At 32.0% G+C, this 14252-nt stretch overlaps 1 protein-coding gene across 1 annotated transcript in view; it reads right to left on the reverse strand.

Moving 5' to 3' along the window:
- Positions 1 to 340: 340 nt before the first annotated feature.
- The window catches only part of LOC142322164 (uncharacterized), a 107729-nt gene continuing 93817 nt past the window's right edge, over positions 341 to 14252 (reverse strand). The window contains exons 2-3 of the mRNA XM_075360924.1: positions 6223 to 11574; positions 341 to 1514 (exon numbers count right to left, since the gene is read on the reverse strand). Of these exons, the coding sequence (XP_075217039.1) occupies positions 741 to 1514; positions 6223 to 11565 (6117 nt within the window). The 5' untranslated portion in view covers positions 11566 to 11574 and the 3' untranslated portion in view covers positions 341 to 740. The remainder of the gene's footprint in view (positions 1515 to 6222; positions 11575 to 14252) is intronic.

Below are 14252 nucleotides of genomic sequence, written 5' to 3' on the forward strand. Positions count from 1 at the left end.
AAATACATCTTGAAGTTATTTTTGAATAACAGCATTTTAATACATTGTTAATATTTTTAATTTTAGAGAATGATTTAATTATTTTATTGATACATTAAAAAATCACAATCTTACAGCATATGACATAATTTTTTTGAAACACTATTATTTTAGTATTTATTTCTTATTTTGTTTACAATTGAAGTACCACAAATTGACAGATAACAACTGATCTAAGTAGTTAACAGTATTTCATTTTTCTATAAAATAATAAAAATCGTGTATAAATAAAAATGATTTTGATATATTTTATGAGACTAGTACAAAAAAAGAGTAATTTATAAAATATTTAAGTATTTAACTCATGTTTATATATAACTAAATTTGCAATTTATTTTTGTTTCTGAGAGTATCAGGATCAATATTAGGGAAATATTCATCTAGAAATTATAATAGCATATAAGTTTCTGTCACTGATTTATATCTCAATAAAAAAATATTCTGTTAAACAAATAACTAATGAAATCTTTAATAATTTAGAAACTGGAATCCTGGTCAGTTGTCATCTATATGACTCTTATTATTATTTATATTTTTCTTTTATTATAAAATCAAGGACTTAGCTAAGATCAATAGTTATCTATGCCAGTTCATGGCCACTCATTTAAATAAACTTGTAATCGTTCTCTTAAAACAGAGACCCATTTTACTCACAAATACACACTTTTTTTATTTTCACAGGAAGTTTATTACTTTGTTTTTCATTCAACTGGCATTAAATCACTCTCAAAGTCTGATGTTGATAATAATGATGATGATGATGATTGTATTGGTTTTATCGGTTTTTTATTCTTTTTGCTTTTTACGCATCGACCTCTATAACAGATTTCTGTTTCTAATGATATTTCTGTGGTTGTTGATGTACCTAACACTTTAGGTTCTGATATACTGCTTTCAGAAGTTATAATTTCATCATGAACTGTTGTCACGTCATTAGAATCTGCTAAATTTGCTTGAGTTGATATTTCTGGAATTATGGTCACTGCAATAACTTCATTTTCTGGTGTTACAGTAGTAACTGGATTTTCGGTTACGGAATATGCTAGGTATGTTGCAGCTGTTGTTGTTACTGTCACATTGTCATTTTTAATCAAATTTTCATTGTTAATTTTCTTGGTCGCTTCTTCTTTTAGTTCTTCTTCTTCTTCTTCTTCCTTTTCATCTTCTTGCATAATTTCACGTATCATATCTGTTAATGATTTTTGAACACTTTCATCTAGTTGTGTTGTTGTTGGTACTATTGTTGTTGATGCGGCTGAAGTGCTAACGGTTGTTTGAGGCATGTCTGTACTGTATGGGTCTGTTGGTCTATGATTTGGTGGTATGCTCCATTCTTTCTGAGATTGTTGTTTATCAAAAGATAATTTAATAGCGTTATTTGAAATTGTTGCTAAATTTTGTGATTCTGCTGTTTCAAAAACATCCTTCGGCTTCTTTACACGAACACGTACCCAAGCTCCACGTTTTCGCCCAGACTGAAATAATACAAGATTTTATTGAAAAATAAAATTAATAAAATATATTCATAATTTTAAAATGGATTTAAATGATTAGAATAATGTAATTTATAAAAAAATGACAGTTCTGAGTACCCATTAAATGCTTTTTCTTTCCAAACAGAAGAGCAACAGATTGATCAGTATGTACAAGTAAACCTTTTTTTTAAAAAATAACAGTCAACAGCTGTGTTTATAGACATAAAATTTTGTGAAACCGATTAAAATTCTTGGTTTGTTATAATAATTATTATCTTTGTTTGTTATAATTAGTTATTCATTTGTAGGGCTTGATGCTCTTTTGGTGTAATTTATAAACTGCAGAAGCAAGTTTGTGTAGAATAAAATTAAAAGAATAGAGCACTGGCTTTTTTGCAAGTTTATTTATTATTACCACCCATACTAATATTTTCTTCGACTGTGTGTTACTAAATTCATATGTGCTGAGGAGCATTGAGTGAGCTCTGTTACCGGTAGGTTATTCGATGCTAACCCACCGGGTTGGTCTAGTGGTTAACACAACGCGTCTTCCCAAATCAGCTGATTTGGAAGTCGAGAGTTACAGCGTTCAAGTCCTAGTAAAGCCAGTTATTTTTACACGGATTTGAATACTAGATCGTGGATACCGGTGTTCTTTGGTGGTTGGGTTTCAATTAACCACACATCTCAGGAATGGTCGAACTGAGAATGTACAAGACTACACTTCATTTACACTCATACATATCATCCTCATTCATCCTCTGAAGAATTATCTAAACGGTAGTTACCAGAGGCTAAACAGGAAAAAGAAAGAAAAAAGAAAGAAGGTTATTCTATGCTGTGTTGAATTACTTATCAATGACTGTTCCCTGAGTGGATTTGGATCCTAGGGCTTAATGCAAAGTAGGCATGAATTTTGGTTGCTACTATCTTCCTTCATATTATTTTATAATAAGTTCCATAGTTCAAAACAATATTAAATACAAAACAGACAAATGGTATGTTTATTTGTTTGTAGCACTTACAGAACAAACTTTTGAATCTAGAATAAAGGTAGTCAAGAATAATAATTTTCTAGACTGGTCCATGCATAACATAAAAATTTTTTAAATAATTTTGAAAAAGTAACCAACATAATGTAGAAACAACTCCATTGTTAGTGTCTTGTACAAGATGAAGAAAAAATAAGTTTTGTATTCACTGTTGTTGACATACTACACGTAGCAATTTGATTTTAGACATCAGATAATTTTAATATCAACTGGTTAATCTACTAATCATCTCCCAGGATGCCTTTCTGTTATAAGTAGTTCAATAGTGGTATAAGTAGTGTTGTAAATAGTTCAGCAGTATTCTATCTGCTGGTCTGCAGGAATAGTTGCGATCTGTTATTTTATTTTTGTGGGCTTAAGGGATGCCAGTAATCTTGCTATTTTAATCATTGTGAACTCAAAACAGTTTATGGACGTTGATATGATGGGTGTGATAAGGAATGACTTTGGTAGGTAACATGATGAGTTTTGTAATTGTAAAGTGATAATAATGGATAAACAAAGGAGTAGACATCCTTCTGTGTCAGGAGGTCTTGTCCTAATATTCAAAGAAGATTTGCATGGTAATTACTAAGTAATATTCAAGTTTTAGGAAGTGAAATTTAATGTTTCACATGGTATGATCTGGGAGTTCATAACTATTTAGGAACTGAAAAGTATACAGTACATGGATCTGCTGGAAGACAGAGACATAAAACTAAATTTGTGTGGGAACATTCCTCTTTTATTCTTTAGTTCAAAGAAATTGAAAAATTCTTGAAAAAATCAACTAGAGATAAAACATGGAATTCTATTTTTGTCCTGAGATGAAATTTCAATTCATTGTATAGAAACATACTGAGAAAACAGGAAGTGTGAAAATGGCAATGTAAAATGTTAATCAAAATATTTTTATAATGCCAGAACTTTGTGCTTAAATAAGAGAATCGACCAAGAGGTTTATTATGTTCAGAAAAATTGTATGTGGAAATATTTACATATATACTCATATATATAAATATTTCCAGTAAAAATAATTATAAAAAAATTTCCAGTACCTCTTGGGAAACTTACTTTCTGGATTCCCCCTGTAATTATTAAAAGCATGTAAGGAAATTTCACCCACCATTAAATATTCAATGATCTTTTAGATCTGGTTTATTAAACAAAGCTTTGCCTGTGTCCTTACTTATAGTAGAAATCATCATTACTCATATCTTTACTAATAACAGTTTCCTCCTTCCTAAATTTAACTTCTGGGATGTTAGTGGAACATTCCCAGTGTCTCAGAAATAACAAGGTTGTAAGAATGCAGTTTTTAGTATTACTCAAGACCCAACTGAAAGTTTATGCAAAACGAAATGTTTTGGTACTTAGTAATATACTATCATTGTGAAAATAATATATTTTCTGAAAATAATTCATTTACTTCAACATAAAATTTTCACTGTTGTTCTTGGGGTCAGATTAAAATTAAATTAGAGCAAAAATAAATAAATTGTTAGTTTTACTTTTTATTTTGTTTGAACACTTAAAAAAAACTGCAACAATAAAGGTTAAAAATATTGTAATATAAATCAATCTTTCATTCTGATGCATCTTATAAATCATACCAGCAATGGATAGGACATGATATTCTATTGCTAACACCATTGCTACATTGATGAGGTTAAAAGGGGAACTGTCCCAACATTTACCTGGATGGATCAAGAGGGATGTGATGAAGATTCAAAGCAGCATCAGAAAAAGCACAGTTAATTATAAATTAAAAATAAGATGATTAAAGGGTTATTTTAATTACTTAATATATTTATTGTAGTTAATATATGAAGATCCTAATATGACTATAATATTAATCGAAATTCAGAAAAGTTAATCAAAAGTATGTGAAGACACACACATACATATGCATGCGCACATGCACAAAATGAAAATTCAGGGTTTACTTTATATTTTTTAATTAGTACTATTTAAAAATTCATTGACAGAGTACTAGTGTTTCTGTAAATGATCATTTTAAAATTTTATTTTAAAAAATTGGTAGAGAGATTCTTTAAATTACTTGATAATTTTTAAAAATAGCTATGGAAGTATAAAAAACTTCTTGTAAGCTGAAGTATTGTGGAACATTTCATAGCAACATTTCTGTTGTATGGTTTGACAGAGATAGATATTGTGTTTTTTAAGATTAAAAGACTATGCAGTCTAATCAAATGCTGATTATTTGATTTTTACTGAATTATATTTTATTAAAGAGCAGTTGCAACAAAGGTATTTTCAAGAAAATTACTATGTAATTTTTTTCTCTACCTGTGAATAGTTTTAGTAAAATTTTGGTTATGAATTTTAGGTATATTGAATGTAATGCTTATTGCCCACTAATAAAAGCCAATGTGCAATAATGTTTCATTGTCTGACAACAATGATTTGCAGAAACTGGTTTATTAAATGTGGCTTAGATTATCAGGCTGAAACATCAGAATTACCCAGTACATTTCAGATTTGCACAACTATAGATTGTAAAGGAAGCAGTTTAGCATCTTATCCAGATTCCACTAGCTAATCATATTGTATTTGTAATAATGTATTATTTTAATAAACTATTACTCTAGTTATATTATGTACATGTCTTGTTTTGATTTTTATTATTATGAGGGTTATTTTTTTTTCAATGTCCGATCGGTCACGAAATTAAAACAACAGTGAAAATAAAAAAAATTTTATTTGTAACAAGTACTTACATAGCTATTTCTCTACATAGTCGCCACTCCGATTTAGACATTTGTCGTAGCATGGTACCAACTTTCCAATACCCTCGTCATAGAATGGAGCCGCCTGTGTTTTCAGCCATGTTTCTACGCTGGTCTGCAGCTCTTAGTGGAATTCATAGAACGTGGCACAACCACCACTGCAGCCTCATACTGCGGGACTCTTCAACGTCTACGAAGGGCAATTCAGAATAAGCGGAGAGGAATGTTGTCATCAAGCATTGTCTTTCTCCATGACAAAGCTCGGCCGCACACTGCAGCTGTAACAAAGAAGCTCCTGCAGCATTGGGAAGTGTTTGATCACCCAACATACAGCCCAGACTTGGCTCCATCTGATTTTCACCTCTTTGCTCACATGAAACGCTGACTAGGAGGACAACATTTTGACACAGATATCGAGCTGCAGACCAGCATAGGAAACATGGCTGAAAACAAAGGTGGCCATTTCTATGATGAGGGTATTGGAAAGTTGGTACCATGCTATGACAAATGTCTAAATCGGAGTGGCGACTATGTAGAGAAATATCGTAACTATGTAAGTACTTGTTACAAATAAAAAATTTTTTATTTTCACTGTAGTTTTAATTTCGTGACTGATTGGACCTTGAAAAAAATAACTTTCGTATTTTTTAATAATTTATTTTTTTCCATTTACCCTTCTTACAAAACGTGACATTAGTTGTAGCCATTTGCTCCCTATTTAAGCTGTAAAAAAGAGTTTCATAGATTGTTTAAATTAAAGTGTATACTTCAGTCAAGTATTCATGGTGCTAAATAAATAAATAATTAAAAAATGGTTTTCATTTATCTATACTTGTACTTCACTTCTCTAATAAATTCGCAATAATATTTCATGTTTTTTAAATTCTCCAAATAATTTTTTACAAAAAAAATTTATTGTTTGCTTACCTTCTTTCCTGTTACTGGATCAACTGGTTTTCCTTGAGCACTCCCATTCAAGTCTTCTTTGTTTCTTACATCTTCATTTGTTGTGTATGCCAATTCTTTTTCATCACTTGAGTCATCATTGTTGTTTTTATCATTCTCTTCACCATCATTAAAACTTGTTATGTATTTACTGTCTTCTGTTTGTTCTGGTTCAGGTTCTGATGAAATACTTGGTCGATATACTGGTCTTTCATTTATTACTGGTTGTTGTCTAACCGGTTCATTGGTATAATAATAATTTTGTCGTTCTTGGTCATCATATTTTCTTGTAGGAGTTTCACCTTCATATTGATCAGCAGCTTGTATTGCTTCTGGTTCATTTTTTTCATTCCATTGATTTTCTTTACCTATGTATTGTGGTTGTTTTAATTTACTTTTACTGTAAGTTGTCACATATTGTTCATTGGACGAGTATGGTGTTTGATCTTGGTTGTACGGTGCAATTGATGGATGATGACTATAACTGTCCTCATCATCAGAGTAATGTGTATTCAGTGTTGACTGAGTTACTGGGGATGATTCTGCACTAAAATCATAACTGTTACTTTGTTGTATTGTCACAGCATGATTCCAGTAATCATCAACATTTTCAACTGATGCTGAAGAAAATGGTGTTGGAGTTAATCTTGTTGATGTTTCATAAGATGGAGTATACTGAACCTTAGGTGGACTTCTCGTAGGAACATGATACTGATTGTAGTTATAATTATCATTATTATAACGATGATGATTAATACTGTGGTCATCATTATTATTATTATTATTGTGATTATTATTATTATTATTGTGGTTATTATTATTACTTATTTGAGATGGATAATATGGGTCTAATACTTCATTCGATGCGGCTGATGGCGGTGCAAAATTATCTTGTCCATGATTTAATGGTGGATATTCAGTTGTTGTTGTTGTTGTTAGTGATGCTTTGGTTGGTCTCCGTATACGTGCTCTTCCTTCAGGTAACTTTGTTGTAATTGGTCTTCTCGTTGTTCTCACTAAATATTTTGTTGTTGAACCATTTGGTGAACTTGTAGTCGTCTGATGGATTTGTCTGTTACCATTTGTACGTCTTATTATATTTCTGTTTAAAATATGATTGTATTTCCTACTAACTGGTATAGTTTCTGTTGTGGTTGTTGTTGTGATTGTTGAACTCCTGCTATTTATAACATCTTCTTCATAAGATGGTGTTGCAGATGATGGTGTGTAATTTTGTTCAGCTTCTGAATTTTCATTATAGTTATTATTCAAAGGAGAATTTGTGTTTCTAAATCTATTTGAATGTCTGTTAAAATTATTTCTTTCTAAATGAGTATTTCTGTTAGAAGATGGCCTTCTTGCAAACTGTGATTCTGGGTTTGATACTAGCCCTGATTCTATAGGGTAATTCGGTGATTCCGTTGTTGTCGTTTGACGAACCCCACTTGTTCGTTGTCTGTTGCGTACACGACCCCTTACACGTACGACTGCTGGTTTAGGAGTTGTAGTTGTTGTTGTAATTACTTGTTCAGGTTCAGGTTCTAATTCTGTAATATCTCCATTAATATTTTCTGAACTATCATCTGGTAACAATGGAGATAATGATGATGAACTTTCATAGTTTTGTGGTATTTCTTGATGGAATTGTTGAATATTTTGTTCTGGCTGTTGTTCTCTTGGACCCTGATTTATTCTACCACGTACCCTTGTATACTTTGTTAATCTTTGTTGATTTATTGGTCTTTCTGTTACATGATCATTATCTTCATACCTTGAAGATACGTCAGTAAATATTTGTTGTGAATTATGAATGTCCAAGTTTGATACTGGTGTTACTTCTTTTGTTTGTGTGTAGGGTGTACTGTTTTCTAATTGTATATGTATTTGTGGGGTATTTTCATCATTTTGAGTTTGTTCATTTTTGGTATGTTGTAACTGTGGTTGATCTATATTAAACTTCTGCTGATAAAATTGCCCATTTTCATTTATTGATGGTCTGTTCTGATAATTTTGATTATCTATGTTAAGTTGAGTTTGATCATTGTTGTAATTATTATACTGTATCCCCTCATTACGTTCAGTCAGTGGTTGTTCATCTAAACGTTCAGTGTTTGTAGGATAATTATCTTGATAATTGTTATTATTATTGTTTCCTCTAATTACTTGTAAATTTTGAGCTTGGTTAGGTCTTTGTTTAATTCTTTGTGGCTGTTGTACTTGTTCTGGTTGTTTTGGAGCGTATTCTGTTGTTGTTTGATATGAATTTCTTCCTCGGTATCGCTGTCTCAAAGGATCTCTTCTTAAGCTGGCTACTCTGTTATTGTTTACAGTAGTAGTTTCAAATGTATGAGGGGATGCTCTTTGTGACACAGCTTCTGTTGTTTGTTGTGGTGAATCAGAAACAAATCCAATTGGTGAATAATTATTATTATTATTATTATTATTATTATTATTATTATTGTAATTATTATTATTCTGGTCGTTAATAGGAGAATTATATTGATTGTGATTGACTAAATCAGAATTTTGAGATGTTTCGTGATACTGTTCTTGATGATACTGGCGGTGCTGTTGTGGTGCAGGTGTTGGTAGGGTTGTTTGTGGAGGTAATGAAGGTGGAGGAGAGTGTTGGATGATTTGAGTTTGATCTTGCTGGTGTAGTTGTTTCTGTTGTTCTTCTTGAAGTAAGTGTTGTTGCTGCTGCTGCTGTTGCTGTTTATTTCGCTGTAAAAATTCTTCTTGTTGTAACTGTGTAAAATATTGTTGTACTTGTTCCAGCTGTGGTATAATATCTTGTGATAATCCTTGTGATTGTAATACATTATTCAGGTTTGGTTGATTTTGGTGGTTTTGATTAAATTGATTAGTATTTTGTTGTTGAGAATTAAAATGTGTTTGCTCAGAATAAACTGATTGACTGTTTTGAGAATTAAATCTTCCATCATTTTGATTATTATTGTTATTATTGTTTGTATCATAAAACTGATGTCTGAAGTTTTGATTAAGTTGTGGAATTTCTGTCACTGCTTCTGAATAAACATTTTGTTGTTCATTATTTTGTTCATATTCTGGAATTGGTGTTGTTGCAATAACTAGTTCTGGTGTTGTATTTGTTGTTGTTTCAATCTGGGAATTTCTATAAGATGAATGAGGACGTACATTCTGAGGACGTCTTTGTCTGTGAATAGGCCTTCTTGTTGGTGTTTCTGTGGTTGTTGTTGTCGTCCCATAGCCACGATGAGATCCTCTACCTTGATTTCTTCTATAAGGTGTTGTATATACAGTAGTTGTTGATATTGGAGTTGTAGTTGGAACTTCAGTTGTTGATGGAAAATATTTTTCCTCTTGTAATGAATTAATGAGTGATGGAAGCTGAGGACTTATTGGAGATATATTGTCAGGAATTGTATATTGACTAAAACCATTTGATGTACTTGTTTCTGGTCTTGTAGTGTACTCATTTGGCTTTTCATGTAGTGCTGTTTTCAGAACGGTAATATTAGAAACTACAACAGAACCAATGTGGGGAGCTGGGAATGGAATTTTTGAATAGCCTGGAGGTGGCTGAAAGTTTAGAGGAGCCACAAAGAATGGCAAACGATCTACTTTTCTTTCAACTCTGTTATTGTCAAGTGATGACAGATATGGTAATTCAAATTTTAAATATCCTAATGGAGGATTTAAATTTGAAGGGCCAACAAAAACTTGTGGTGAATCGGGACCAAAAGTATCAAGTACTGGGATTGTTTTAGCATTTTTCAAATGAGTCAATACATCTGCAATTCTTGAATTTGCATTAGTTTCCATATATACTGAAAGAGGAGGTTGATGAGGTGGAGGTATGGTTGTTTCCTGCTCTTCAGAACTCAAGTTGTGTTGGTATTCTTCATGATTGCCATTGAAATTATTGAGATTTGAAAATTGTTGTGCTTGAAAATAATTCTGATTAATATTTTCCTGTTTTGCTTGTTTTATTCTCTCCTGTTTGGGCTCTGGTTGATATTGATTGTAGGTGAACTGTTGATTATTTATGTTAGAAAAGTCATCTCTTTGTATTTGAGCTGCTTCAAATCTATTATTATTATTATTGTTAATATTTGATGGTGATTGTGTTACTATTTCTGAATGTTGATTCTGAACATTCTGGGCATAAGTTGTGTGCTCCTGTAGCACTTGTTGTGGAAAAATTCCTCGGGAGTACTGAATTTGTGGTGATGTTGTTTCTTGAATTGCCTGGTGATTTTGTTGAGGCTTTTGAATAGTTTCTTGTAATGTGTGTTGACTTTGCTGGGAGTCCTGGAAATTTTGAGTGTTTTGATTCGGTCTGTAGTGTTGTTCTTCAGTTTCAGCACTTTGTTGTCTAAAGAATGATTTTGTAGTTTGTATGGGAATGTTGGCTTCAGTTTGGTGGTTTATTTGTTCAAAGTTATTATTTGAACGATTTTGTTCAACTTTTTTATTTCCTCTGTTTCGGCCTGTGTTGCGACCTCTTTGACGTAGCGTTTCAACTGGAACATATAATAGCTGAACTTCTTCTTTTCCTTGGGTTTTGGAATCTTGTTTAAAATCATTTGTAACATTTGATGAGAATTGTCTTGGAGTTTGAGAAATTGTAGGCGTGATCTGATTGAACAAAATAGGTTGCTGTTGGGGTGCTAGACTTCCAGGTTGCGTCAGAAAGACTGGAGGATTTGCTGGTAGTTGGAAGTTAGAGAAAGGTATATTTTGTTGTAAAAGTTGGGGAGGATTCAATTGAAGAAATTGTTGTAACGGAGCTCTTTCAGGTTGAGGTATAAACTGTGGGGCTATGAACTGAGAAGTTGCAAGTAATTGTGAAGCTTGTTGAGTTGGATTTTGGGAGAATTGTTGAGGGCTAACTTGAAACAAATTGGATGGTATTCCAGAGGAGTCGGCCACGTGAGGGTTTGTTTTGAATCTTATATTTGATTGATCTTGTGGTCTATTGCTGAGATTTTGTTGCGATAAGAACTGCCTTGGTTTATTGTCATTAAATGGTTGCTGACCACTAAAATTATTAAGGAATCCTGAGGAGGCAGCATGTTGAAACAAACCGTCTGGTGGTGGGGGAGGAGGTGGCAGTAAACGTGGATGCTGATGGATTTGCTGTTGTGCAGGAGGTGTCAGCACACTTGGAAGGCTAGCAGATGCGGCTAGGTCTTCATCAATGCTACGTCCCTTATGGGGACATTTTACACAAGGTGCAGTTACTGGTATCCAATCTCCTTGTCTCCTGTCAGTGGATGATCTACTCCAGCGATCTTCTGCTGCTACTGCTGCTACCAGTAGGAGAATTAATCTCCACATCGCATACACCTAAAAATGAAGAAAAAAATTATTAGGAATAAGTTTTAGGAAGTTTCAAACTTATTAAATTGAGCAGGAAAACATTTACAATAGGGCATTGATTATTCAAACATCCATTAACCGAACGATCTATTATCAGAAATTAATTTTATTACGTAATAGGACATGAATTGTGTAGCTTTAGAATAATGATTCAACTTCCATCGATAAACAATCTATCTCAGTGGAAGTCTATGAATCATTGATGATATAATTCAATATCAGGAGCATACCACACCAGCTTTTGATTAGTTTGCATATGTTAGTAAGCATAATTACATTATGTACTGTATTCATTTGTTTAAATGTTTTTGAAATATTTTTATATGGAGTTTGACTTTTTAACCATTTAATGGTTTTTACTTTTTAATTGTTGTGCTTTTTAAATTAACTGTTTTATGATGTTTTCCAAAAGAAGGAGTAGTGCTGTCAATAAACAATATATTGGTTGTTTGAAGAAAGGAGAAATGGCTAGCACATTGGCTTCCAAATTTAACGATGGTAAATCACTATTACAGACATTAAAAAAGTGAACTTATGCTAACTTCTTATGGTGGTAAATATAATTCTTTGGAATGCTAATAACTCTAAAAAACTATGAAAACAGCTGAAAATGACAAGTTAAATTGTGCAGTGTACACAATTTTTATGCAACAAAGAAGCAAGGTTGAATATATAAGGGCCTTTTTTTGTGAGAAGGCATTTATAGTGAATGAGAAACTTGGGAGGTGATTCACACTTTAGAGCTATGACAGACTGGTTGTAAGAATTCAAATTGAGACATGGTATACATAAGCTAGATACTTCAGGTGAAAATCTTTCTGCTAATTTTGAGTGCCGATAATTTTAAGAAACAATTTTTGCTTATTATAAAAGAAAAACGGTACAACACTGCAACACTGAGTGTATCTTCAGTGTTGATGAGACTGGGCTTTACTAGACAGCTTTTCCAGAAAAAAATGTTAGTGTCTAGAAATTAAAAATCTGTTTCTAGGTTCAAGGTTAATAAAGAATGTGTTAGAATTATGACGTGCACAAATGCAAGTAGTTCCCACAAATTAATATTAACTGTTATAGGAAAATGCAAGAAACCTAGATGTTTAAAAAATGTTGGTATGAAAAATTTTCCAGTTAATTACTTAAGCCAAACAAATGCTTGGATGGATATTGAACATTTTACTACATTAAATGGTTAAATGATGTATTGGTTCCTTTAATGAAGGAAAGAAAAGCCGAAAATAAAATTAGTGGTTCTGTATTACTGCTATTAGACAACACTTTTGCACATCCTTCAGCTGATTCATCACATCAGCATTTGGATATTGATGTTATATTCATCCCACCGAACGTAACCAGTATACTACAATCAATGGATCAAAGTGTCAGAGAAATATTCAAATGACTTTATCAAAAATCTTTCCTTCGGTACATATTAATTAGTGAAAATTAGAAAGAACCCAAACAGTTAATAAAAAAATTCAACTTGAAGGAAAGTGTGTATCTGATGGCAGGTACTTGGGACAGCGTAAAAACTGAAACTCTAAAATTAGCATAGGGAAAAGTTCTAAATCAAACGTTAAACGAGAAAAATAAATCTGATAATTGGTTAATTCAGAAGATTCCTCAGTTTGATAAATGTAACAAAGAAGAAAAGTTGTAATGATGAGATGGTTGTATCATTATACAGACATAATGTTCATAAAAAACATTCTTCTGATGAAGAGAACAAGACTGCTACAAATATAAAACCACTGACGGCAGAAAAGGCTTTTGAGACTTTAGAGACAGTTTTAAAGGGGGCTGAAAAATATGACATGGTTGATTGTACTCTTCTTATGAATCTTATAAGGCTTTAGTCTCTAGCAACGAGAAAACAGGGTATCGGTTTGAAGCAGACAGCGACAGATAAATTCTTCAAAATATTGTGAATCCATGGTAGGTAGGCCTGCTGTATATTTAAAAATTTTATCTATTTTTTAAAAATTAACTTTACAGAGCAGTAATAATAGCATAGCATAAAGTATCATACTGTATGTAATGCTGTATTGCAATTTGTACTGTAGGTACAAAAGTACTGTAAAGTACAAATGTTTGTACTATAGATATTTTAACATTTTATGGTTGCTGTATTTATAACAAAGTATAATGGAAATGATTTTGAAATAAAGACTTATAATTTTGAACAATGGAATAGTGTTTTTAACTTAATGATCTATTATCTGAAAGAGCCCTGGTCTGAAAGAACCCTTTCAGACCAGGGCCCTAGCCATGTTATATGGTACAATTGATAAAAGAATATTAATTTTATGCAAACTAAATATGAGCTTTAATTTTATTTTATGGTTGTCAAAAAACTCAGATGTGTATAACCGGTAAGAAATCAATGATGAAGTGGTACAATGATTCTGAAAAGTTCTTCTGTAAACATGTTTAAGTATTTAGGGAAAAGTGGATTTTTACTTCACTGATGTTTATGATTGATCTTATTTTGCTTATATTTTTCTTTTTATTTATTTTTGCCTTATCCAATGTTATATGGAATTTGGATATGCGTCTTTAATTCTTTTCCATTATACTTTCTAGCTCAAGCTAGGGGTTTACTCATTTATCTACCTCTTTCTTTTAGTTACTTTACTGCCTTATCTTTT

This window comes from Lycorma delicatula, chromosome 3, assembly GCF_047948215.1.
Source record: "Lycorma delicatula isolate Av1 chromosome 3, ASM4794821v1, whole genome shotgun sequence".
Classification (NCBI taxonomy): Eukaryota; Metazoa; Arthropoda; class Insecta; order Hemiptera; family Fulgoridae; genus Lycorma; species Lycorma delicatula.